This window comes from Paramormyrops kingsleyae, chromosome 7, assembly GCF_048594095.1.
Source record: "Paramormyrops kingsleyae isolate MSU_618 chromosome 7, PKINGS_0.4, whole genome shotgun sequence".
Lineage (NCBI taxonomy): Eukaryota > Metazoa > Chordata > Actinopteri > Osteoglossiformes > Mormyridae > Paramormyrops > Paramormyrops kingsleyae.
Genome location: NC_132803.1, coordinates 32,154,027 through 32,181,991, shown reverse-complemented (window position 1 = coordinate 32,181,991; position 27,965 = coordinate 32,154,027). Strand labels below are relative to the sequence as shown.

Below are 27,965 nucleotides of genomic sequence, written 5' to 3'. Positions count from 1 at the left end.
TGCGCTCCACGAGATTCATGTCATAAATATATGCTGTCTTTAATGGATGAACCAGAGTTGGGCGTGATATAGGAAGAGTCTCCGTCCCCCATCATTTCCTTTTGTGAGTTCCAGGTGCAGCCATGGCCGCTCACATCTTTTTCCTGAGCTTGCCCTTCTTGGGTCCCCGGCCAAAGCCCGACCTCTTAACCTCACTGAGGCGCTGCCGGTTCTTGGTCTTCAGCTTCTTCAGGCTGCCGCTCTGCAGGAAACGTTCCTTGGACTTCTTCTTGCGCTGCTTCAGGATCTGTTCCCTTGTCTTCAGCTCGGAGCGTGCCTGTGGACCGCCCTTCTGCTGCTGGGGGGCTCTCCTCCCCCGGCGGCCTGGAAACAGACCCAAATGGGATTAGGCCACCCCGACCCCACCGACTATGACTAACCCATCATGCAATACTAGCATCACCACAATTTTGAAATTGCTGTTATTAATGTCAATCTATGTTAAATTATTACGATGTTACCTGCTGCCTATGGTACTTAAAAATTTCCAAAACTGCATAGTTAAGAACAAGCAACAGGGCAAGCAATACATCTAGTTCAGGGTTCTGGACCTCGATTCCAAATCCAGGCCGTGTTTTCAGTTCTCCCAAGTAGTTGTATAATAACTACTGATTCTGACTGGTCAGAGGCTTCACACCTGACTGACAGGTAAAGGAAGGCTGGAAAACCAGCAGTGCTCGGACCTCGAGGACCGTGAGTTGAATAACCCTGATCTAGATGCATGTAACTCAGAAGGCCCTACCTCCCACACCAGCCTTCCTGCCCCTAATGCCTCCAGTCTCCTCATCAGAGTCAGGGGCGCCATCGTCCACTTTGTACTTCTTCTTCCACTCCTCATAGCTGTTGGGTCAGTAGTTAAAGAAAAGAAGGCTGCTCCGTAGCAGTGCAGTGACCCAGCTTGAAGTCCGAGAAGCATCAGTCACACTCCTTAATATGGTCAGTACATTTGCATCTTACATTTTTGGATCATTTCAGAGCACAAGGATACAAGTTCTTCTTTTTCTTAGAGGAAGTGCTGACTATCCGCCCACTCTCTGTTCTGACCTTCTTCTTGTCCTCCTTCCCAGTGTCACGCACAAATCTCTTCCGTTTCCGATCCCTGTTGCGAGATTATTTAGCACACGCAAACACACCCCGAAAACATAGGCAGGAGGAAACCCAAAAGCACTTGGCCGACTCACCACTTCATTACGTTCTTGTACTGGTTCAGCTGGTTGCCTTCATCCCCCATCAGGTCAAGGATGGCAGATGATGCTTGCTTCTCAAACATGCTGCCCTCTCCTCCAAGACTCAACCTTTTTAACCAAAAGTAAAAAACAAGCATGGCTTTATACACAGTAACCTGATAGCCACATTGGTGTGAAATCACACAAGAGGTGAGGACCACAGCAGTACCGTTACAAGGTTTGCATAGTAATACTGGGCGAAGTAAAATAGCAAACTAAGCAGCCTAGTGGAAGTGAAGTAGTGGCCTTACCCTCTCTCCGAGTCAAAGTCCTTCGGCCTGTATGGAATGTAGAACTCCTCCTCACGAGAGGACTGCCTGATTTTCTTACTCTTTGCCACGAAACCACTCTCCTCATCTTCCTTAGCCAGCTCTTTCTTCCTCTTTCCACCAAACACTTCAGAAAATAATCCCTAAAAGATATACATTGTTACTACTAGTATTTGTATTATTCCATTAAACACAATTTTTGCTTAGTTAATGCTTTTACCCAATGCTATTTAAGTGCATAACAGTAGTGGCTCCCAAATACTCAAGCCTGAAACTCGTGAGATGCAGGTGCCTTCTTAACAATCCCACAGATTACCAGTTGAAGGAAAACTGTGTGACCACTTCCTGTCATGTGACAAAAGGCAGTGCCCTTGCTTATTTGTTTGCTGCTATTTACACAGAAAATGAAGAGAGGGAGTAACAACAGTTCAATATCTGTCTTTGGAGGATCTGAAGGGTCCTGGAGTGGTACCGACCTGCATGTCTTCATCGTCGCTCTGTTTCTCATCAGTGGGACGGGTAGTGGGCAGGACAGGCCGTGTCAGCCGATTCTCTTCCGCCCGGTCCTCTCGCGCTTGCAAAAACTTATCCACCAGGTAACTGTGCCGTTTCCTCTTGGCACGCATTACCTCACTGGCCATTGTCTTGCTGGTGGAGTTGATCTCAAAAATTGTCTATGATTAAAAGGGTGACAATGTAAAGAAGAAATGGGACTAATTCTGAAAATGGATTTCATTAACAAAATTTGCTGAAATGAAGGCAATCATTGTTACTTTTGATGGGTATAAATATAAAATCCAAATGATACAGCAGGAAGGAAAAATATACAGTCCTTCACATTAGACACTGCTTTATATTTATATATGCTCAGATACACCCATGACCCAAACATTGACCACTCCCATGTGAAGCGAATAATGTTGATGGTGCATGTCACGGTTTGTTATACATTTGGGCTTGATGCCCTGCGTGCCACGACCCATTCATCTCTCCTATGATCATCAAAATTATCTGCCATTTGTACCACAGTAACCCTTAGGTTGGTTCATACTACTTGGTTCGCAACTCACATCAGCGAGTCTTGGCCACTATCGCCTTGTCAACGATTCATGGGTTTCCTTCGAACCGCTGTCAGTGGGCACTCACTGTGGCTGACCAGGAGCTCCCCACAAACCTTGCCATTTCGGAGATGCTCTGTCTCAATCATCAGGCCGTAATGATTTGACCCTTGTCAAAGTCTCTTAGATCTTTTTTCCTGCCCATTTCTTCTGAATTCAACATGCCGAGTACATGTATCGTATATTAGCTTACTATTTAATATATATTCCTGACCTTGACAAGCATCGGTTTTACAACATAGTCAACATTATTCGTTTCGTGTGGGGGTGGCCATAATGCTTTGGCCCATCGGTATATACACACAGTCAGATATACATATACACTTTAGAAATAATTGTTTTACACATACAGCTTTTGACTTGTAGCCCTTGATACTGTCCACCATTTGTAGCCGGTTCAACTCCATCTTTGCCAGTCCAGACCCTGTAAAGCACAAACTGGGCTATTACACACCACACACCAAAATGGGTATAAGGATGGAGGGGGTGCGACCACCCAGCCAACTGACCCAGTAGGGGGTGCACGGCCACCTCATGCAGCTCAGCGTTCTTGACACGCTTGATGGACTCGGGGGAAGGAGTGGGCCGGGACTTGAGGTACTGCTTGTAGGCGTTTTCCGCCACGCGCCTCAGGCTCTGCAAGTCCTGCGAGTTCTCGTGGGCCGTGATCAGCTGGGCTTCCTCGTCATCCAGGATGCTCTGGGGGACCCGGCCGAAGATCCCGTCAGCATCTACATATGGGTGGGAAGGGAGCAGTGAGCCAAACAAAAACATATGCAAAAAATAAATAAAGCCATCCTGTATTGTTTCAAAGGGGGTTGGTGACAACACTGGAAATATTCCAAGTATAACTATATGAATTTTAATAAAGCAAAAAAAAAGGAGCAGAAAATTCACCAAAAAATATTTTGGCAAAACTTATTGATGATCTCCATTCAGGAAATCATATCGTGAGGCTCCCCCCCCACCAAATTTTATAGCCAGCATTTTTAATTCCTGGAATAGCATCGTTTTTGAAAATACCACCCGAACGCTGTATATTGCAATATAATGTCTGGACAAATAATGCCTGAAAAATTAGATACTGCTGACGCCTAATCAGATTACTGTGGTGTTTGGAATGTCACATTTGCATGTGCATAACATGACATCAATATTAACATCACACATCATGCAGGCAGAGTACAGTGACTCATGGGTAACACTGTGACCTCACCCCTCCAAACTGATCTAATCCCCTGATGATGTGTGTGTGTGTGTTTAGAGATTGCATGTTCTGTCCATATTCATGTGGGCTTCCTCCAAATACTACAGTTTCTTCCCAGACATCAACAGTCAGGTGAAATACAGGGTTGGACAAGCTTACCTAAAGGTCCCATGCTGACATCAACATGGACACCCATGTACTGGCAAATTAACCAGACATACCATGTTTCCCCAGAGAGGGGAGGGGCCCTGATATTTGCCGGGACCCTAGGTTTTAGCCTATGATAACATATACATTAATCCGCCTGTCTCTAAATGTATCCCTTGCTGTGTTATGTGCATCAGTGTGTCCCGTCTTGTGCCAAAGACTTTCTATGCTTATGGAAAATGAATCGATGATATATAGGTCTCACACCTTGTGGCTGATCAGGCAGGGAAAACTGAACCGGCCGTCCCAGGAAGAGATGGAGATCGTAGACATAAGGCGTTTCGTCCGGGCACACCAGGCTGTACGCGGTGCCGCTCCTGCCAGCACGCGCCACACGACCTGTGCCACAGAAATACAGCATGAACCCATAGATACAACCCCCCTAGAAGACCCTGGGCCACCCTACCCACTCCCACACCCACCAACTCTGTGCAGGAACAACTTGGCCTTGGAGGGGAAGTTGTAGTTGATGACGTTGTCCAGTAGGGGGATGTCAATACCGCGTGCGGCCACATCAGTCACCAGCAGCACCATGGCCTTGCGGTGCACAAACTGTCCAATGTTGATCTTCCGTGCCGTCTGATCCAGGGCGCTGTAGATGTAGGCGCACGACACACCCTGCAAGGCCAACAACTGACACACAGATGGAGTAAGATTCCCCACAAGGCAAAAAGTCATGTTGGATTAACCCAAAGTAATACCACATCTCATGAAAACTGTCAACCACTTTTTATTGTCAAAAGCAGAAAAATATGGATTCAAGTATCTGACAGCTGAACGTTCTGAAGGTTACAGGAAGACATCTAGATACGTGCTACAGTATGGCTCCCCGCAACAACCTGGATATGCCATCCACTGGGTGGATGCCTCCTCCATAATCGACCAGGAGCATTCTCGGGGTACTCACCTCTTTCAGATACTCCACATGGTGCTTGGTGGCCACAAAGACCACTGTCTGCTCCTGGGGCTTCACCACATTGCGCAGGAGGTGTAGCAGTAGTGCAGGCTTGTCATCGACACGCAGCTGGAAGAAGGCGAGCTGGAGACGGAAGTGGCAGAGTCAGGACTTCCAAACATACATCTCACCTAAGTTTTGTGAGAAGATCAAATGAACTTACCTTCAGCTGGTCGCTCAACTTGGTGTCCACGTCCAGACGAATGAGCACTGGCTCCGTCAGTCCTGGGGCGGCACAGAGGAGCAGATGTGACTCATAGAAACCAGTAACCATTCACAAAAAAGCCAGAGCACCCATTGTTTAGTGACTGAGCACGAGGCACATACAACTTCAGTGACAGAGGTCACCGTGACTAAGAACGCTGCAACGATACTCGTGCAGAGAAGATGCTCACCGGCTCTGGCAAACTCCACCAGCATTTTGGGCAGGGTGGCAGAGAACAGGGCGGTCTGTCGGGCATCCGGAAGGCGTTTGATGATTTCCTGGAGCTGCTCGGCGAAGCCCATCTCAAAGAGCCTGGCAGGGAAGTGAAGACACGCTCACTGGTATGGACACACCACCTCCACCCATCCCTGCTCAGCTCCCCACATATCCATGAAGTGGGCACCTTCTCCAGGGCTCCACTAACAGGCCATGATTTTGTGCAGTTTTAATCCTGGAGGTGAAATTACCTGTCAGCCTCGTCAAACACCACGTACTCCACACTCTGCAGCTTCAGATTCATCTGCATGACGACATGCATAAGGCGGCCTGGGGTTCCAATGATGCTGCAATGGGGGGGGGGGGGTGTGACAATCAGAGATCTCACCATCCATTTTCTGCTCTGCTTTATCTATATACAAAATCAGGCATTCTGCTGCTTACATGTCAGGGTTCTCATGGAGAGCAGCAAACTGGTCGTCCATTCTGGGGAAAATCAAAAGCAAATAAAATAAATAATCAGGGCCCAGTCACATCAGCCGGCCCCAGCCTTCCCAGAATGCACAGGGTGCTCACACACTTTCACAGTGACACGGCGTACCTGTCTCCACCGAGGATCAGTGCCGTCTTGAGGCCCGTGAACTTGCCAAGCTGGAACACAGCAGCACTGCATTTACACACATATTACTTACAACCAAGAATACATAAAGCCAGCAAGGGAGGGAGAGAGGGAGGGTAAAGCCAGGGAAGGAGGGTAAAGCCAGGGAGGGAGGGAGAGAGAGAGTAAAGCCTCAAGGGACTGTATATGAAATCCTAAAGGTTCCTTTCACATGACTGCCCAGCATTTGTAGTGACACATTAATCACATGTAACAGCCATAAGTATACAGACGCTCCTCTACTAACAAATGAGATACGATCTGAAAGGCTGTTCGTAACTTGAGATATTCGTAAGTCGTTATTCAACGTCATTTTAAGGGTTTACGCCAATACAAAGAACTAGGATGCTGGGAGGCTGCACACTATGTTTCTGCCCGGCGGGAGTAGAGGCGAGAAGTCATACTAGGCGGAATTGGTGCTCAGAAAAGTTGAAAGTTCGTAAGTAGAGGAGCGTCTGTATTTTGTTTCTCAATTTGGCTACTGGAGATTATAATAAAACTATGTAAGAAACTAATTGTAACCAAGTCAGTTTCTATAGCTGAAAATGTTTTGTGGAACAAAGCTGATTCTGTGGAGAGGATGTATGGAAGGGGGTGGCGGGGGGGTGTCTCACTTCTTTGGTGAACTTCATGGTCTGCAGTGCCAGCTCACGGGTTGGCGTCAGGATCAGGGCTCTGGCGCCGCTCTGGGCTTGGGGAGCCTTCAGCCGCTCAAACATGGGCACCAGGAAGGCGGCAGTCTTTCCACTTCCCGTCCTCGCCATAGCCACCACATCTTTGCCATCCAGGATGATGGGAATCGTCTGAGGATTTGCAAGAAAGAAAATTCCAATAAGCTCTCTGCTCCTCTTCTTCGTTATAGCCATTCTAGGGGAGGGGAGATTACCTTTCTCTGAATTGGAGTGGGCACTTTATAGCCCTTCTTCATTATGCCTTTATAGACAGGGTAGCTCAGCCCTGAAACAAACGCAGCAACATTAATCTTCTTCATGTCTGCACACAGACACCTTTAGCCATGTCACCAATGAAAGTAGCCTCTTACCCATGGACTGAAAGCCTCCCGATTTCTTCTTCTTCTTGTTCTGTGCCCTGACAAGTTCTCTGGTGTCAGGCTCCACGTCCGAGAGGCACTCCGACGGTGCGGGAAAACGAGGCAGCTTTCTTCCGTGCTTCGGAGAAAAAACACTGACATTTTACCCAGTGGGAAAACACAGCTGCGCCCCCCAAAAAACTGAAACTCAGATTACATCCCCGACGATCTAACATGTCATCAGACTGCAGTGTCCTAATTGTACAATTTCAGGGTATCAAAACTGTAATTGTTTCGTCTTGTTAGCATCAAATTTTCCGACAGAACGACGTGCTTTTGGCCAGTCTAACAGACCCACAGCAGGTTGTTCGTAAGTACCTCGGAGTATGACTGGTACTAACAAATTATTAAGTAGGACAACGGGATAAATAAACAGCTTAGGCAGGCGTGAATGTATTCAACAAGAGTATCAAAGCCAGCGCCATAATAATAAAAAAAACATACTTACAGACTCATCTTTGTCTATTTGGGCAGCGAGTTCAAATTCCCCACCGTCCGATTCCACATCAGGCTCTCGATTCCCTGGACGTCGTTTCTTTTTCGTCAACTTCTTCTTCCTCTGAGCCATGGCTTCCGTTATAAATTCTTTAAAATAAAGTGGAATTTAAAAACCTTGAAACTCTGAAAGACTACAGACAGATCTTCTACTAGGCAGACATTTTGCAGCACGTGTTCCCCCAGCATGCTGGCTCCTCCCATGTAGCGTATGACGCAATCCGCACAGTGTTGGCTCCACCCCTTACAGTCAGCCCGCCCCTGTTCGTTGCAACTTGCAAGAGTACTGTGAAGTTGTCCAAACGTAGACTCATCCATCCGTTTTCTATACCCACTTGACCTATGCGGAAATAAATGCAAATTCAGTGGCACCACACAGGTAACAAAACCGAAATGTGTTGTCGTCCTGCATTCTTCATCTATAACCAAGAAGCACAATGGGTGGATCGGTAACCTTTGATCACTTTCATCATCAATTAGAAGATCTATCGCGGCCAATCTTGTTTCACTCAGACGGAGGGAAAGTCGAGTATTTTGGCCGAAACTTTTGTACGTATAAAACCTGACTAAACTTTCATCGTCTTACCATGAAAGATTAGTATCGTGATGCATTATTAACGATCGTGTATGAAAATGAGGATCCAGGAGAAAAAAAAACATCAAATTAAAAGTTGTTTAAGAATCAAAGACACAACCTTGGAAGTTTGAGGCTAGTCACTGAGCAGCACACAATTCTAATAAGCTTGCTGCGTAGATTTTCCTTACTAACTAGAAGCACTAGAAGCCTTTTGCTGAGCTTAGTGGAATTTGTGAGAATTAAGCAGTGTGAGATGAACTTAATTCGAAAATTCCAAAAGCAATGCTTTCTGTCAGATTAGTTATCTTAAAAAATACAGCGAAGTAATACAGAATTCATTTCATTGGTGACACACAGTCATGTTTGCTTTTATTGGGTCTACAGAATAAATTCTAACCTAAAGTAAAATATTCGTTTACAAGAATAAACTTGGTTTGCAAAATAACTGATTTTAGTTATACGTCAGAACCTGAGTAAGGACACAATTTATATAGAATCACATAACATAGAATAACACGTTAAAAATATTCCTTTTCACGAGTACAATGTTGCTTTTTAAATGAACGATTAAGTGAACAATAGTTACCCTTCGTACATCTCTGAGTACGTATGGTCATTTAGAAAGCTTGATAAAAACAAAAAATACTAAACGCACTTAGAATGGGAATCAGTGAAGACCAAGGCCTGGATCTCTAACCTTAAACTGTCACCTAACCATTTGCATGACCACGTAATAAAAGAAAAAAATAAATTAAAAAACACCAGCAAACATTTACACTGTAGAGGAATCTCAGGACTCCCTATAATACGACCCAGTAAACTTGTAGGACAGACCAATAGGCTCTTGATTGAAAAAGAGCTTCTGCTTAAGGTATCATTAAAATGCTGCTGCCCTCTTGTGGTGTGATGGCTTAATCAGATCAACTGTGACATAATAACCGTAAAAAGCTGTAGTCAGACAGCTGCTGTATCAGCATAAACACAAGTCATAGATGTGATGAGGACTTAATTGTATTAATGGAACAATTATGAGAAAAACGAAACTGCTGTAAAAACATATGAACGGTGAGTCTGTAGTCCTGAACATAACTACAGAATTAACAGGAACATGAGGTTCCTCCCTCATTTTATAAAGCTTTAATAACTTACATTATATATGTATATAGCATGTATTGAACACTTTACAAGGAGTTTGTAATAATATCAAGTAATACTGTGGTGTTAAGGGGTTAAGAATTTACTTTAAGTGTGCTCATGAAGGAAGTGTGCGTGTGAGGACTTCCCCTAGTTATATAGGCTGGTCAGCTTAATGCGCCCTGAAACCCACACAACCCAGCACCATAGAACTGGGTCAGAATGCCTTGGTCCTGGCCGTGGAGCCGCTCCCAGTCCACATCTCGTTATATCAAGGTTGTTATGCAAGTGCAGTCTCATGATTGGTCTTTAAGTGTCATCTGATAGGTCTTCGCCCATAATTCCCTAGAGGCACAGGCACTTAATGGCATCTGTCCTCCTAGCTCCCGTGGGTGGAATAATGTTATCAGTCTAGTGTCAAAAATGTAATGCATAGAAGCGAACTGGAAACAAAGGTCCCCTCTCATTAGCCTGTGATTGGCTATCTGTCACATGGCCCTTTTCTGTAAGGTAGGTAAGCTGCACGTCCACATGGAGGGTGGTGCTGCCCCCCAGCCAGAGCACTGAGGGAGGGAGGGCCGGTGCTCAGGTCCTGTGATCCCATTAATGCCTTTGGTGAGCAGAGAACCACATGAGGAACATGGGTGGGGCGCTGGAGTGCTTATGGATCAGTCATGGGGGGGCTGGCGACTGGGGGCAAGGCTGTGTGCTAGTTGACAGTCTGTGGGTGGCTGGTGAGCTCCCGGCTGGGGTTGTCTAGCATGTCCAAGGGCTGGTCTGGGAGCCGGTGAGGATGAAGAGGGCTCTCCATGGTGTACTCCTCATACCACTCCTGAAACAAACACATTCAAACTCCTTCAGTACTCTGCCTCTTACCGACTAGTAAAGCACATACTACTACCATATTACTGTAATGGCAGCTGTTAAAATAATAGTATAAATAATGAAGATATTAAAATTATAATAAATACTTTATCAGCCTCACATGCAGGGGTGGAGCTAGGAATTCTGGGCCCGCATGCTTCTCCGACGGCCCTGCCGACATGTTACTTTCCCAGCCCCACCCCGGGACACCCTAAGCAGGCATCTCACCCGGATCTCCTCCGCATACATCTTCATGCTCAGGTCGCTCTTGGTGCGGGACCTCCGGCCCAGAAACACCAGCGAGGAGTGCTGTGAGACCAGAGAGAACCGCTCAAAACCCCTCAAATTATCAGACGGCACACACAGCTCCGGAAAAAATTAAGAGATCGCAGCAAAATTTTCAGTTTCACTCTTTTCACAGTTTATGAGTCTGTGTAAAATATGCATTGTTTTGCAAACTCCAGCTTGGTTCATCTCTGTTTCTCATTAATGAAGGGCTTCTTCCTCCTTCCTTATGGGACCCCAGTCCTGCTTCTAGGAGCCAGATACAAACTGTCCTAGCAGTGCACTTCACACCTGCACTTAATGTTTCTCATTCTTTTTGAAGGTCACTTGAGGTCATCATCTGATTTATGAGGCACTGCCGGCTAAGTTAACGGTCATTTCTGGCTTTAGAAAGTTGCTTCTGCCCTCTACCTGGCTGGTTTTTGGTCATTGCCAGCGTCTACTGCTTCACCTTGTTCCTGCGTACTACTGTCTTAGAAACATTGAGCTTGGAAGCATCATGTGCGCAGTGCAGCCTTCTGCCAGCAAAACCAGAATTAATTGTTTTTCAAGGCTGTGTAACTCCAAAGGTCAGGTAGATATAGCTACTGGTTAATGTTAGAAAGCCAAGGTCAGAGCAGTTGGACTTGCAAGCCACCCTGAGTACTGTTACGCACCCCGCCACGATCCATGCTCAGCAGCACCCCCTGCAGGGAGCGGAGGTTGGAGCCTCCAGGGCAGATCTGCTTGTACAACTCCAGCGTGACGAGCACCTCCTCACGTGACACTTCAGCTTCCAGCACGATGCCGTTCTCATCTACACAAAGACAGGTAACCGGGTGAGGAGGATTCGGTATGAGGCTAACGTCGTGTGGACAGAGCCCCGGCCCACCTCGAGTGTGTCCAACCTTCAGGGTCTCCAATGAGGTCACGGTTCTTGCGGCTGTAGTTCATTCTGAAGACGAAGGCATCCAGGATAAAAGCCACGATGATCGTCATGACAACCTGGAGGACATATAAGGTGACATGCTTGGCAAACACGTACTTACAGGTCATCTGAGGACAAAATCATTCAAGTCAAAAACACAACATTTTGTCCTGTCTGGAATATGATGCATTTTCATTAATAAATAAGTAAGATTGTTGGAGAGCACTGTTGAATGTCCTTTAGGTCTTACATTTAGAATTTCATTTTGACCCAAAAAAAGTCAGTTATGCATGAGCTGAAATCGCTGGTGAAAATACTGCCAGCTGTTCACTAAACCCTATGTCAACGAGAGAATAAGATGCTGATGAAAAGGGGAAAAAACACTTAAGAATACCTTGTATTAACTGAATGCATAGAAGCTAGCAACCAAGGAGTAAAACAGCTGGCAGCCAGCTGTACAAACTGAAGGTAAAAGCGCCTCACCATGGTGACGATGTAAAAGGTCATGAAATAAAGGCGACTCCAGTGGCTGGTCTGTGAGGTCACTCCTTCCTAACAGGAAGAGGGGGGGAGCATTATCGTCGCAACATGCATCAATGCATTGCATCAACATGCATGCAACATGCATCAATTACAGAACCCTACTGATTACAAGTCATGTAAATACCGTGCCAGAATTTACAAGTACATCACCACATATTTACCACAAACTACCAGATCTATTTAAAAAAAAAGGTGGGCATATCTTTATATGATTGAGTTTCTTTCACTTACCATTGTAATATACCAGTTGTTGACCACAGTCAGCTCAAACAATGTTACTGAAAAGAAAGCCAGAAAGAATTTCACGGGCTGACTTACAGTAGTTGAATGCTGTTACTCATTTTGCAATTGCTTCAAAGTAAAACATAAGGCACAGTGTAAACACCAGGAACTGTGTAGAACTAGTTTCCATGGGTGACGTTTCAGTGGAAGAAACTGTCAGCCACTTTGACTCTCCGTGTGCTTGCATGGCCCCCAAAATATCAGCTTGATGTTTCGTGTGCATGCCTGAGCAGGACATGCGCGTCTTTGAAGGTTTACCAAAGCTGCTGAGGATGTTGTTGAAGTTGTTGAGATAGTAGTAGCCCTCATCCAGGACCGTGTGGTTGCCCACAGTGATGTTGATCTTCTTATAGGAGTTGGCCACTGTGCTGGTGCTGGGGGGGGGGGGGTGTCATGTCACAAACCCAAGTCACATGTCATGAGTCACATGTCACAAACCCAAGATCAGCAACCAACACAATACACTGATGGGAAATTCACAAGAGACATGCAACAAACTCCTGTGGAAAGTCAACATTTCCCTACTTTGTGAAACTCACTGTTGTTTCCTCTGACAAGGTTTTGGCGATACGAACAAAACAGATGGAAGAAGAAGCATTTAGCCTCCTACAGGTTTGACTAAGAGTCATGAGGTTCCTCGCAAGGAACTCGCACAGTGGCATACTTGCAGCAGTTGGGGTACACCACGTCGGCGAAGAACTCCATCCCGACGATGGCAAAGGAGTAGTAGAAGATGATGAGAGTCAGTCCTAAGCTGGGGGGGGGGGGGTTGTAACACAAATGAGAATCTTGTACAGTCGTGGCTGACAGACTTACAACAAATGCTACTGACACACAGGTCCTCAAAGCTTATAATACTGAACACTAGTGAGACTCTTATTGGCATGAGGACACTGATACCAAAGGCAGAAATAGCTGCAGTGCAACATTAAGGGATGGTTGATGGTTAAGGGGGGGGGGGGCTGGGCTACCTGGCCATCCTGGGGAAGAGCTCGAACATGGTGTCCAGCACGTTGCGGTACCGCTGCTTGATCTTGAACAACCTATGAAAAAACAAACATTTTAGTTGAGCACCTGAAAATGGTCTTTGCAGCTCAAACCTACAGTATCTAACCCTGGGAGAGTACCAAGCTTTGACAGCGGCTCCGGGTGGGATTACTAAGACCAGCCAATGACAGCCCGGTTTTAACTAACAAGAACCAATCAGTGCCAGGCATCCATTGATAACTCCATTCACTAGTCACCCCTCCACACAGTGCAGGAAGCCAGATAAACTGGGGTGTTGGTGCCGGCGTCTCTCAGTTTCACCCACCGCAGCAGCTGCAGGGGTCGCAGCACCACGATGAAGTAGAAGGGCTCCATGTCGAAGGCCAAAGCCATGAGGCCCAGGAAAGCGAAGAGGGTGACTGAGAAGTCAAACCTGCGGGGAGAGAAGCAGAGACGCACTGCGCTCCTATAGTCCTGATGGCCTGTGGGGGCATTTCCCCAGTCTCCTGAACACCTAAAGTAACAGAGGTACTCACAGATGCCAGCCTGAGCTGAAATACTTCATGGGACCCAGGCCTGTGATTTTCAGCAACATTTCCACTCCATAAACTGCACAGAAGGGACATAAAGTACGTTAAGACGTATGGAGTATGGTAAAGTGATGCCCTCTGCTGACCAACCCCGGAACCTTCCATGGCAAATGCAAAACAGAATGTCAGTTGTTCTCATTGACCCTGACTGCAATGCAAAGCCATAAAAAAGAGCAAATGCTTCCTTAAAATTTAAAATAAAATAAAAACAGGGGGCACACAAGCCTTAGATATAGTGAGAAGATCTGCCCATGCATGTCAGCATTAGTGCAATAAAATCATTAACTTGTGACAGTACTACATCAACTGAAACTCTTGCATTGTGCTTGCATAATACGTTACGTCACTGGAAAAGGACACCTTTGAAAGGGTCTTCTGACTTACTGGTAAGGAAGACTATGTAGCTCCAAGGTACCTGCTGGGAAAGGGTGAACACACCTACAGAACAAAGGAAGCCAGTCACGTATAAGAAGGTACACAGAGCAAAGACAGAGGCAGACATGCCACATGGTTCCAGAGGAGGCCTTACTGTTGGATATGTACGTCTCCACCAAGATCCACACGCCGTTCACAGCAACGACAAAATCTTTGGAGAGGAATAAAAACCCTTTATGTTTAAGGTGCTTCTTCACACCAACCCCAACGCAAGTACCAGCTCGCTACACGGGAGAAATTCTTGGATCTCCTGTTTGGCCGATAACCTTCCTGGCCTTACTCCAGCTCAGTGAGTATGCTGGCTAAGCTCAGAGCAGGGAGAAGCCGGGAGCTGGCTCTTAGAGGACTGAAGGTCCAGGCCCACATCTAAACAAACAAAGCACTTACACATGGTGTACTGGAATGGTTTGGACTTCACCAGCATATTAATGCCTGCAAGAGGAATTATTCATTATTAATGGAGGTAACCATAATACAATATTTACAATATTTTTACAAGTTAATGATTATTCGGTCGAGTTCCACCAGGATGCAAGCTAAAAAAATAATAATAAAATTAAATATTTTGAATTCAAGCGCATAATGCAGCCAACTTCACAACAGCAATATAATTAAAACTGGCAGCCGGTGTGTAACCTGCGTTTCACAGATACTGCTATTATGGAAGCTTAATTTCCACCATTTTACAGGACAACATAGCAGAATTAATATTGTGTGTGGACCTCCCGCACCCTGTTCAAGGATACAAGGACTCAAAGATTTTTTCATAAGCAAGGTACCTAAAGTCCAGAGGTGGACATTTCAGGTCCAGAAAGTAAAAATCCAGACCAGGATTTTGTTTTAACCAACCAGTTGAGCATAAAGAGTCATGATCACATAGTACTCAACTGGATGGTTGAAACAAAATCCTGGTCTGGATTTTTACTTTCTGGACCTGAAATGCCCACCTCTGCTAAAGTCAGGCTATAACCTGCAGTGAAATGAAAGCTGGTCAGCTCCACCGTAATAAAACATAGTGGAAGTAGTAGTGACATAAAAAGTAACAATATAATAAATAGATGATAGATAAGGAACAGAAAGTTATACTGAAACTAGCACCTGTACTCTCCATCCACCATCTATTTACATTCGTACCACCAAAGTTCCTGGGCATTATCAGGCTAAGTTCACTCATTGGCCACTTTATTAGCTACACCTTGATAGAACCAGGTTGGTCCCCCTTTTGTCTTCAGATCTGCCTTAGTCCTTCTCCACCCTTCAGCCATCAACAAGGCATTTATGCCCAGAGAGCCGCTGCTCACTGGATGTTTTCTCTTTTTCTACTCATTCTCCGTAACCCTAGAGACGGTTGTGCAGGAAAATCCTTGCAGATCAGTCATTTCTGAAAGACTCATACCAGCCCATCTGGCACCAACAGCCATGCGAACGTTCAAAGCTACGAAAATCACCTCCTCGTTCTGGTGTTCCATGTGAACATTAACTGAAGCTCCTGACCTGTATCTGCATGATTTTATACATTGTGCTGACATATGACTGGCTGATTAGATAATTGCTACAGCGAGGAGTTGAACAGGTGTACCTAACAAAGTGGCCAGTGAGTATATGTGGCGTGTATACTCCACACCCTGAACACAGAACTCATCAGAATTTTTTTGTAGCTCCATAACATGTGATAAGAACACAGTGCTTAAAAATGAAACACATTGTTCCAATGCAAAACAAGTAATGCTGTGCATTTTTAATGCACAGATGACACAAAAGCTACCAATTTTGTTTATATTGGACACACAGCTCATGTTACCTTTGAAAATGAGGAAAGTGGTGTGTGGAAGGTCATCAAACCAGTGCTCCCCGCTCCGCCGCGGCTGTGGGACACACACACACACACACACACACACACACACACACACACAGGTCAGCACCCGAGAGCACAAGAGAACCAATCAGAGCTCTGAAAGCAAAAATTATCCTACCTTCCACTTTAAGCCAATGACTTCATAGAAGTTGTAAAATTCCTCCAGGCTGCAATAAAAGAGCACAGTGTAAGGTGGATGGCCACAGTTAGGGTGAAAGCACAAAACCAGAGACATTTCAAAATGTGTCTGTATGTCCCCTGTGTTACAGGTAGGGGGCGATGTACCTGAGCGTGGAGGAGTCTCCGCGACTGAGGGCGTTGAATGTGAGGAAGCGGTCGCGGGCGCTCATCCGTGGCCTGTAGAAGCGCATCAGACCGTCGAACTGCTTAAGCGACACCCCGCTGGGCCTCTGCAACGGCGAGCCATCAATCTGCATTAGCACTGAGATTATGACTGTCAGCCATGTTAGACCGCAAGGCTCTAGGGGACGATGTGCGGCTGGGAACCTGCATCTTCCCAATGAATTTACTCTGAGTTTATGTGGGTAGCTGCTCGGCATGACAATAAATCACGAAGAGCATTTCCTCACCATTTGTTTTATGGCAGATAAAAACCAAGAGAATGAATGCCACTCATCTAAAACTGAGAAAACGAGCATGTGGGCTTTTCTGTTCGACTGCGGATTAGCTGAATGCCACCGGGCCGAAACAGGGCCCCACCTGGCTAAGAGACACTGACGATAACAGACAGTCGGTACTCACTTGTTTGCTGACCAGAAGCTGGAAGGCGTGCTCTATGGCTGACCTCTTGTGCAGCAGCAGCGATTTAAATTTCATCTTCTCCACGTCGTTGAAGGTGTCAAACACCACGGCTAGGAGCTAAAAGACCGGGAGATGTACGCGGCGTTCAAAATACACAGCGAGAAGATATTAATTCTCTAAATCAGCGTTTCCCAATCCGGTCCTCAGGGACCCACAGAGAGTCCACAGGACCTGGGAGGATGCAAAAATGTGGACTGTCTGGTAGGGTGCTGGAAGGGAGCAAAAACATGAACCGACTGTGGGTCCCCAAGGACCGCATTGGGAAAACACTGCTCTCAATTAATGCATCCAGCCCGGAAGACTCCAAAAGACACCCACCAGGTTCATGATGAAATATAGCTCAATGGACAAGTAGACGATGAAGAACACACAAGACCACCGGTTTTTGGAGTATGCTGGCATCATCACGTCTGGAAAGCTGAAGGAAGGTCCAATGGAGGAGGTCAGAGCTAAACCCAGCCTTAAAGCGACCATACAGTCCTATGATATCCAGCACTGGACACAAACTATGACATGCACCAAATTCCACGTTAAGGATAAAAACGGCTAAGGCTGCCTGGTGAAATGTACTCACTTCGCCGTCGTCAGGAGGACGAACAGGCTCACGATGCTGTTTTCCAGCGAATTGAAATACTATGGACAGAATTGGACCCATTAAAGGTTCCGCAGACAACCTCTAAAAAATAGTAGACCCAAAAAAATGGTGTCTCTTACCGGATCTGCCTTATTCTGAGAAAACAAATAAAATCCTGTCAAGAAAAAGATCATTTTTTTAGGGAGTTAGGGTCAGGTGACCTTTTATACAGGGGGTGCAGATCGTGCAGGGTGCGGGGGGCTCACCCAGAATGGAGAAGATGAGCATGAAGAAGAGCAGCAGCAGCAGGATGTCGATGAAGGGAGGAAGGGACTGGAAGATCTGCCGCAGGTTCCTGAGGAGCAGACGGCTGGGGTTTAGCCACAGCACTCCACGTGGGGGGGGGGGCTCCATGCGGCCGTGACCCACCTGCGCACGGCTCCGCAGTACCGGCAGTCCACCAGGAAGATGGGACGGAGGGCCCGCGTGACCCGCAGGTGGGACATCTGCCGGACCAGCACTACAATGGCCTCCACGAACTGGAGGAAGAGCACGCAGGTCTGCGGGAGGGGGGACAGAGGAGCACAGGGGAGTCAGGACATCTGGGCCCAGTCTGGGAGGCTAACCAGGGGCCCAGCAGGGGCATGGATACCCTGGGGGATTCAGGGTAGGGGTCAAATTGTCACCCATCACATACATTACAGGGCTGTCCTGTATTACAGAATAAAATGCCATCTTCTAGACTGACTCATATTTTCGAACACATTTCATCTCACCCCTTTCTCTGTGATAACCACACATTCAGAGTAAAATGAGGGGTGCCTATGCCAAAAGTGTGGCTTTCATTTCTAGAGAAAGGACGCACTTCCCCCCACAAAGCTGCCAGTGACTCTGAAGGCCCAGCTGTGCTCGAGTGCTAACAGAGTAATAAAGTCCCGCATCCACCACACACAGTATCACCCACATACTAGCTCTGCACTTCCTGCTCACACAGTCTACATGTTGTCTTTGCACAGCATAGCTAATGCATTGTCTAGTAAGCTTTCTTTGTCTGTCCAAGACAAAGTACGGAGACACACAAATGGACTGTGTTCACAGCTGTCCCACACATGCAGCCCCTCTGACTGCACACACTATCCTGCAGAAGTAAAATTTACAGTGAAGTTTCATGGGGGGGGGGGGGGGGGCGGTCCACATGTCTACCTTCACCATGGTCCTTCTGTGGCGAATGAAGGTGTGGAGGCCCAGCCAGCGCATCTTCATGCAGAGCTCGAAAGCCACCATGGCCAGGGCCAGCAGCTCGAGGGGAGCGTGGACCTGCAGGCGCAGGGCATCAGAGCAGGACATCCAGCACACAAACGTCACAGCACCCCCCCCTGCCCTGCCCCCCACCACCCTGGGTGCCAGCTATCTGACACTCCCTGCTTACCAAGGCAGGCAGCTTCGCGACCGAGCATAGTTACAAGGTAATTATTTGTAGCAAAGAAAGGATAGCATCAACGATGCTAACAATCCTCCTTGGGGCCTATGAGGCCCGAAGGGATCATAGCGACTGCGCTAAGCTAACGTGCTTTATACAGAGTGGGTTAACCACGTGTCGCACTACATGCTCATGAAGCTAGTGCTAGTTTACGGGGAATGCTGCTGACGCGGAGGAGACGGAGCAGGGCGGTACGTACGTAGACGTCCAGCCGCAGGGAGGGTACGGCCGGTGCCTCGCACATCGATAGCACCATGAGGAGCAGCCCCGTCGTCAGCTCCATCATGTAGAAGCCGTGATTGTGGGCGAACAGGTAGGCTGTCAGCGCCTTGCGGTTCCGTGGATGCGTGAAGAACTTGTCGTTGTTCTCGCCTTCCTGCAAAAGGAAGACTATCCTTAGGACAGTCAGACACACTGCGTCCAGCCACACTCTGGGCTCATCCATTACTGGTCCCAGTCCCCAGGCGATGTTACAAGCTTGATTCTTATTCAGTAAAGTAATCCTGAGAACAGTAAGTTACCTCATCTGGCCTTTTGGGCATTAACCCTCTGGGGTCTAGGGGTAGGGAACACACATTCACTGACTGGGGCATGGTCACACATTTCATTCAATATCATAAACTTAATTCATAGCAAATAAATGATTTCTTATATATTTGTTTTGGCATTAAACTCACCTTAATCTTGGTGTACTTTGTAAATATGTCAGATTTATGTGAAGTTTGTAATTTGACATCAAAGTATAGACATTGCAAAATGCAGTTTGGAACACTTGCAGAAACATTATAAAAAGTACATAGTAAGCAATGGTGGAAGTTTGTTTCGATCCCAGATATCTGATCACCAAAGTCTTGGCTACATGAAGATGACTAAATGGTGTAGATGCAACATTTAGTTGGATAAATAAATAAGAAAAACCAAACTCATGTCACTATTTCTGGCTCCTTTCATTGAATATGTAGCAACTTTCATGTGTATGAATGAGCCATTGACACATTTTTATGGTGCGGATGGGGATTTCTCTGGATCGCGTTTCACTGTTGCGCTGTTAATTAAATTACCATGCGAATGCGATTTGTATATGTGCTAATGCTATTTAGAATGTGAATAGTGATCTTCGGGTGAGAGCGGTACTACATGCCCCCGATCCAGGTAAAACAAATTAAGGTGACATGATTTACTTTTTTGCCGATTTAACCTAATTTTAAAAACTTTAATACAGTGGTACCTCAGTTCTTGAACTCATTAGACCTTGAATTTCTTAAAAGTCTAACCAACCAGTTCGAATTTTTTTTTTACCTAGAACTCGATATGAATCTCAGAAGTCAAACCGTGAATGCCGACCTAAGATAACTTGTACGCGTGGGGAAATGAGTCACACGGCACGTCTCTCAGCGGAAACAAAGAGTAACTCCTCAGTCTCAGCCTCGCATTCGCTGTGATAGCATCGTGAATGTTTACACTAGCTAAATACATATATTTAGACAGTAAAAATACATTTAGACAATGATAGACAGTAACAGTAATTATTATTATATAATAAAATACATTTAAAAATAAAGATTTCTTATTAATAATTTTATATATTATTATATATTGTTGTGCCGAGTGGGGACGGAATGGAGACAAAGGCGCAGACGTCAGGGTATCGGGGAATACGGGGTTTAAGTACAGGTAAGGCAGGCAAAACGCAGACTGACAATACAATGACCGGGCTGGGGAAACAAACTGAAACGTGGACGAAATACAGAGGACTAATGACAACAACCAGAAACAGCTAATCACACAGGGATTCCACACAGGGTTAACAAGGGGGCGTGGCACATGGAAGGAGCAGACGATCGGGGCAGGACACATTGTTTTTTTTTAACTTTACACATTGTTTGGACATATTTATTTTCTTACTTAACAAATTACTGTTTTGATAAATGTGCTTAGATGTGTTTAGTACAGTATATGCTCTTCTTGTTTTATCCGGTTCATTTTGTGTTTAAATGCTAAAAAAAAAACATATTTATATGTAATTTTTTGGGGCCAGGAACCAATTAATTGGTTTTCCATTATTTCTTATGGGGAAAATTCGATCACAACTCGAACTTTTTAGGATTCAATCTGGAGTTCTGAACGGATTAAATTCGAGTTCTGAAGTACCACTGTACATCTGACAATGGACATTTTGAAAAGAAGACAGATTACGGATTTAGTCAGCGTTTTTTTTCATGTTTCTATAATAAGATTTCAGCGAGTTATGAACTGAAATCCACAAGAAAGATACGCAGCATTGCCGACGATGCAGTTGACTCCAGAGGGTTAAGCAGCTGCTAATTAGGGACTAAGTGTTAGTCTATATACAGTCTACAGCCCTGAGGTTCTGGGAGGGTCTAAGGAAGACCTAAGAAGCTTTCTCACCTGCAGGTAGATGGCAGCTTCCTGGTAATTCATCTCCCAGTTCTGCCGCAGGCCAGCAGACTGGGACCGGCATTCCGGTGGTGCCGGGGTGGGGGTAACCGTGTTGTTAACAATGTCGTAGCCTCCGCCATCTGCACGGGAACAGAGATTTTGGGGTGGTCAGTGGCCCAGGCACACAGACAACGCCACCATTCAAAATGATGGTAATTGGTTTATCCAATTAAGGCCAAATTTAACATTTATAATGCAAGGTCAGCACCGATGCATTTCATGGAAACCACTGAGCAAAAACAAGACTAAATAAGTGGCCTTGTGATGACGAAGGACACCTCACACACTGATAAAACTTAGAAATCTCTGTTCGCTGACGTAGGCTAGTCAAAACAACAGAACACAAGCAAGTAGAATCCCATCATCTGCAGACATTTCAGTGAGAAGGGTTCATTATGTCAGGAGAAAAGATGACCAAGCACTCATTTTGGGTGGAGAGTTTTTACTTTCGTGGTCGACATACCCAGAGAACCCACAACCAAGCAGTAGGAGGAGGACACTAATGGGACCTCCTGGAACGTGGCCTGGTCCACGATCGCAATGTCAGCGTGGCCTTCCTGCATCGCCAGAACCTTCTGTGTAATCGTCACCACACTGCCGTTAAAGTACAGCCAATCTGGAATTATTGTCCCTCAAAAAGGCATCAAGACATGAGGAAAAATACTGCTTAAACATCCACTCTTACTTAGTCCCACGCACACCTTGAAATGAATCCAAATCCTCATGACTAGTTGACTGGAATAGAGGGCACCTCCTCACTCAAAGAGGCACCTCCAAGATAAAGCCTGGATCCAGCGCAGTGTGCAAGAGGTTAATATTCCATATTAGTATTCCACATGGTGTGTGAATCCTCAGCTGTTCCGGGTATTTCGTGCCACTCACTGACTGGTGAGTCTCTGCCGGGCGCTCAATACGAAGGCTGCCTCTGCTTTAAATGCCTGCCTTTCGCTTCCCCCATTAGGGGTAACGACCCTCTTCAGTTTATTTCCTCCCTTCCCAGCCAGGCAGCTTGCCAGTGGGCTTATTCCTGTAGCTGGTTAACCGTTAACGAGAAGCACCATCTCGGTTACAGCCTGCCGATGCCACTAGACTGCACCAGGACACTGCGATTAGGCACGACTTCACTGGATCAGCCCAGCGGACGGGTCTGTGGTGTCCCTCCAAAGCCCAGATGGAAACACAAAACAGGAGGCACAGCACACCAATCAGTTTCGGTTCCTGTGACAAAAGGTCACAAAAAAACGAAATAGAAACAAAAAAAAGAGCCCCGGAAATAATTTTGGGATGAGCTTTAAAATTGTTCCCTTGAAAAAAAATTAAAAGTTGGGCTCCGCGCCGTCACTGCGCCAGGATGTGTTCAAGGCAGATCCTCAGCCTAAAGCGATCACATTAAAGTCACAGAAATGCATGTGGTAAAAGACGTCTTTCCACATGCAAAGGATCGTTCATGAAAGATGCCCAAATCCAGACAGGCGGGGCCAAATTTCAAAACTTTCAGCGATGAAATGATGCGATGAGTCAAACCACATAATACTGATAAGGCTTGATCCATAAGGCAAAACAGAGCGAGAACGCCCAGAAGATCGGAGTATAAAGGGTGGGGACTCCAAATTCCAGGGCAAGTCCCTGGTTCCCGTCCCGCCTCAAGTTTCCGAACACATCGCTAGCAACACGTCTGACGACACACAAAGGCAAATTCGGGTTTGAACAACCCCCATTTTGTTCTGTGGTTACATAAGACGACACCAAAAGTTCTTGACCATTTGCTTTGCTCTTTCGCCCCTTGGTGCCATGTGATCGTAGGGGGATGGCACCGTAGTGGGATTCTCTCTGACTGACTTTCACCCCACTTAAAGGTTAACTTTTCTAAACGTGCCGTCTGTCCCGCAGTCGAGAGGACTGTAAACAAAGAGCCCTGCAGCTTACAGTGTTTGTTCACTGAAGAACAACTCTACTTTTTTCTCTCTCAGTCAACAATACAGAGCATTCAGTCCAGAAAAGGGTCGCCGCTCACAGTGGGTCCCCTGGCTGAGACTCCATGGGAGGATGATGGACAAATCCAAATCGAATCAGCTGGGCCATTGTCTGAGGCAAGTAACCGCTCACAGAGTCCACTTTGTTGACCCTTCTACTGTCTGCTATGCACAGCACCCTTAGATGCATCTCTAGCCAATAAAAAGCTGGCTGAAACTGTTGTTCCCTGCTCCTTTCAACCGAGAGATAATCCAACAAGTGAACGAGGCACATGCCACACAGACAGAGGCCGGAATCCACACAGCACACTCACATCCAATGGGGCCCACAGCAGCGTGGGCGGGGGAGGGGTGCTGCATCAGTTACACCGCTGACGGGGCAGTTTCTAGCGACCGGAGTGGTACAAAAGCTGCAAGATTAATGACACGGACTAACGAACAAGTGGACTTCAGCCTGCCATGTTCTTCACCCTTTAAAAAATCTCGCATAGCTCGTCACGCAAGTGGAGGGGACCTCAGCTGCACGTTGCCAACAGGAGATACTGCAGAAGGCCGAAACCTAATTATCAGAAATTAAACATCACCATTTACATCCCTAGTAAGCTTTTCACGTGAAAGCACCTCACAATCACAGAAATCATACAAGAAAACATGAAAACAAGCCTGAAGCTAAAAAAATGTTAGCAAATACAATTTTACATTTTTATGCACTTTTAATATCCGCAGCAATTAGGTCAGATGAAGTGCAATGAAAAAGCAGAATTAAAAGCTACCTCTTGTTAATGACACAATGCTATTCTCCTCTATAACTACCCCCCACTACCATCAGCTATAGAATCAAAATTAAGTGCTGTGGGGAATCCTTGGCTTCCTCTTTTTTTAATCTTGTCCACACTTTATTTCCCTTATCTGGTTCAGTTGATTTATATTGGTCATCACTGTGTTCGGTCAGTCACGTGTCCTGCTGCCCTAAATAGACCAAACGAGATGTGAGGAGGTGGCTACACTGCTGGGCTTCACAAGGCTGCATCAGAAATGTCAGTACAGGACATATCATTGCACAAAGCGTCCCATGTGATCAGCTTCATACTAATGTGCATAAGAAGACAACACTGTCTGCATCAAAATCATGCAGACACTTAGGATGCGCATTTCCAATGCAAACATTCTTCATGACATATTAGGTACAACTCTGAATAAAAACAGGGGCTTGAATCATGGACTAATTTACAGCTAAGACCCAGTCTTTGCATATCCTTATGATGCCCTCATGAAAACAGAACCATGACAGTATCTGCGTGTCACACAACACTCAAACCTTCAGCTACACGCAAATGCACCACACTAAACACAAGCAGGCACCTTTCAAAAAAACAACTACTTCCCCTTTTTATTAAATGGGAGGTTTCTGGAAGGAGTACTAGTCAACTAGCAACATGTCTTAAACCTAGTTTACTTGGACAACTTAACTAGGTTCTTTTAATAATCCATCAGTCCATCCATCCATTCTCATGATGAGTTTGGAGTCTATCCCAGGAAGTACAGGGAACAATACCAAGGGACAAGACAGTATGCCAGTCACTTACAGGACACCCACTCTGGACAACTGAGAGACACCAAACAATTTAAACCACGTCTTAGGCCTGTGGGAAGAAACACGTGTCAGCATGGAGGAGCAAACGGCACGGACGCAGCACACCAGGACAGGAAGTGACTCGCTAACCCTGAAAGCGTGAGGCTACGGTACTAACCAATGAGCCACTGCACCACACCCCCCCGTTTAAGAGATTTAGCATAAGGAAGAAGAGAACTGAAAGCAACCTTTACTGACAACTGTCCCGACAATAAACGATATTAAACAGAAAACTGGTTCCTTGAAAACACACACATGACAATCCATAAGTGGTGTCTAAGAACTGTAAAATAAAAAATACAAAAAATAGCAAGGTTGCAATTATTGCTATTTTTACTGCTACTGACATTATTATGTGGTACTGTAATTTTGTAGTGTGTTGTCTTTGTAATTCAGCTTTCAAAATAAAAATAAAATGTTAATTACTAAAAAATGGGTGTTGAAAAAGATCACAGGGCTGTGTTCACGCACTACGACGACACACTGAGAGCGGTCTGGGAGGGTCGGTCTCCGGAGACCAAAGCCAAGCGTGCTTGGAGGATTTTCTTGATTAATTCAGGATTCATCTGCTGCCAATTTTAGCAGCTACCCTCAGATTGCTAAGTAGAGGATATCGGGTCACATGGAGATATTTACAGTAACATTTAATTACCACTCAGTCAATACATTTCAAATAAATGTTTTCAGCACCATTTTGAGCACCACATCATATAGAACAGAGAGCGGCATGGTGGTACAGGAGATAGCACTGTTGAGGCACACCTCTGGGAACAGCGAGTCTCTGTACCAGCTCTAGGGTTGCGGAGTTTGCATGTTGTCATGTCACTGTCCAAATAAAATGTTAAGGTGGATTGGAGTTAAACTTTTTATAGGTGAGTGTGTGCCCTATGATGGATTGGTGACCCACTTGGGTTATTCTCTGCCTTGTGCCAGGAACTTCCAGAATAACCCTTTGACCGCCGGGACAATGCAGGGGACAGGTGGGTATAGAAAAATTGATTGATGAAACTTACAGAATTGCATTTTTTTTTTTTGAAAAAGTCTTTGCTTAATTTACATTACCTAACAACATAGTGTTTTACATTTATTTTGATGACATCATTGTTTCATAGCTGCGGTAAAACCACACCCAGGGTATAACGGTATGCGTGCCAGGTGATGGACTGGCGCCCCCTCCAGGACGTCTGGGACAGACTCCTGCATAAGTCCCCTCCATGTCCCTGCACTGGATATGTGGCCAGAAAATTAAAGTATGGATGTTTATTCAACAAATGTTTACAAACGGAGCTGTCCAGCTGAATGATTACAGAGTGCCTTAAAAAGAAACACTTACTGCCGCCGGCTGGCTCGGCTCTGTCCCCATCCTCTACAGGCAGCAGATCCCCGCTGGCGTCGTCCCAGGTGAGGATCAGCGGCACGTCGTCGGTGTCAGTCTCCGCCATCCTGGCGCAGTGACGGCGCGGAGCCCAACCCGGCCGATCCTTTGTAACAGTACATTAATATCATTATTACTGCTGTTGTTACTAATAATGGCACACATTAATACACAATATCTCAGTTTTCCCTTGTGTCAACATGTCGTAGTGCAACATTTTGGGGCTTCTTACTTAAATATATATTTAATCTTACATTAACCGGATACGCTGTACATAGACAACTGGATATACTTGCATAATAAGGTTGTGATATTACATAACTAACCCGCCTGCGCTCCTGCTGCTGGTCAATCAGTGCATGTTTATTACGTGTAAAAACTCCTGCAAACTTTGTCCGACCCCAACCGGGCTACCAGAGTAAATACCTGCAAATGCGCGCACAATCGCGGCCGGGTTTACCAGGCAAACACCCTTAAGGCACACTGGTTAGCTACATGGGGACGACTAATTAACAGCTAACTAGCTGCGTAGTTTAAGTTGCCTATTCGGCCGCCCTCTTAGCACTATCACTCTGACAGTTACATTAAACTAGGCAGCCGATCAGTTAGCCTCTGTAAAACAAAGTACGCAGTCGTGTTCTGTATGTTTCATTAATCAATCACTTATATGACAAGTGTTGAGTTACAGAATGAACAAGTTAGCGAAGTTTAAAAAAAAAAAACATTATAGCAATGTACTTGGCGGACTGTCACCAAAGTGGCGAGCTCGCTAAAGGCTTAGCTTAGCAAGTCTCCAGCCCGTAAGTTAGAGTCAGATACCGAAAAGACGTGCATTACCGGAGAAAAGCCAACCAACCTAGCTAAGCAATGACGACTCGACACATTCTGGTAATTGCTTTTCCCCCAAATTTCAATACCGTTACTGGCACATCCTACACTACCCGCATCCCGAGTAAAGAAACAGCTAAGTTCAAGGCTGCTCTTTCTCACGTGAATTTCACAATATGACGTTGAACAAGAAAAGCGCAATATCGCCACCTTGTGTTCCGGAGTTTTTTGCTTTCACCTCAAACCATCCATCCATCCATCCATCCATTTGTCCTATGCAGCGTCGAAACAGAAAATATTGCCATTTTTATAATCGTAATTAACCTAAAGTAGCATACATTAGATACACATTAACATTGGATACACATTGACATTTTTTTCTAATTCTTCATATGGCCATTTTAAGATACCTTGCATTGAGGAATTGATATAATATAAAATAGTACAAAGAAAGAAGGAGAATAAGCATTTACATGGACTTTTAAGATGCTGCATTGTGATGTCACTAATATGGACTTCATAATAACTGATATGCACTTCAAAGATGTGATTGAATTAACATTTTGCAAGCTCTGCATTTATCTCATACGGACTTATTTTTATTTTTAATTATTTATGCCATTTCATACTGCTAAGTTCAACGATTTGCTTCAAACTGAATTTCGTTGTATATTAA

General features: G+C 45.6%; 2 protein-coding genes across 7 annotated transcripts; both read right to left on the bottom strand.

Moving 5' to 3' along the window:
* Positions 1-14: 14 nt before the first annotated feature.
* ddx54 (DEAD (Asp-Glu-Ala-Asp) box polypeptide 54) lies at positions 15-8,987 on the bottom strand. The gene is made up of 21 exons (XM_023818658.2): positions 8,849-8,987; positions 7,639-7,775; positions 7,143-7,269; positions 6,987-7,057; positions 6,715-6,903; positions 6,044-6,093; positions 5,887-5,928; positions 5,694-5,789; positions 5,417-5,538; positions 5,185-5,246; positions 4,974-5,105; positions 4,489-4,699; positions 4,274-4,405; positions 3,162-3,383; positions 3,003-3,076; positions 2,011-2,208; positions 1,517-1,677; positions 1,221-1,334; positions 1,028-1,138; positions 782-879; positions 15-363 (listed from the first exon to the last, which is right to left on the bottom strand). The coding sequence occupies exons 1-21, from the start codon at positions 8,877-8,879 to the stop codon at positions 131-133; spliced, it is 2,613 nt and encodes an 870-aa protein (XP_023674426.1). The 5' UTR covers positions 8,880-8,987; the 3' UTR covers positions 15-130.
* On the bottom strand, positions 8,597-27,454 carry tpcn1 (two pore segment channel 1). Of its 6 annotated transcripts, none has more exons than XM_023818659.2 (28): positions 27,318-27,454; positions 26,420-26,567; positions 21,430-21,560; positions 19,220-19,396; positions 18,744-18,857; positions 17,970-18,100; positions 17,807-17,895; positions 17,681-17,715; positions 17,541-17,599; positions 17,285-17,384; positions 16,907-17,023; positions 16,430-16,554; positions 16,263-16,311; positions 16,091-16,154; positions 14,677-14,721; positions 14,384-14,440; positions 14,239-14,292; positions 13,801-13,873; positions 13,590-13,697; positions 13,249-13,320; positions 12,942-13,031; positions 12,536-12,651; positions 12,227-12,273; positions 11,936-12,004; positions 11,433-11,529; positions 11,202-11,341; positions 10,489-10,569; positions 8,597-10,228 (listed from the first exon to the last, which is right to left on the bottom strand). In XM_023818659.2, the coding sequence occupies exons 2-28, from the start codon at positions 26,526-26,528 to the stop codon at positions 10,106-10,108; spliced, it is 2,472 nt and encodes an 823-aa protein (XP_023674427.1). In that variant the 5' UTR covers positions 26,529-26,567; positions 27,318-27,454; the 3' UTR covers positions 8,597-10,105. The 6 variants fall into 6 exon arrangements, with proteins under 6 accessions (XP_023674427.1, XP_072570868.1, XP_023674428.1 ...); XM_072714767.1 differs by having other exon boundaries at positions 27,299-27,448; XM_023818660.2 differs by lacking the exon at positions 27,318-27,454 and adding an exon at positions 26,788-27,265.
* Between the last annotated feature and the right edge of the window lie 511 nt (positions 27,455-27,965).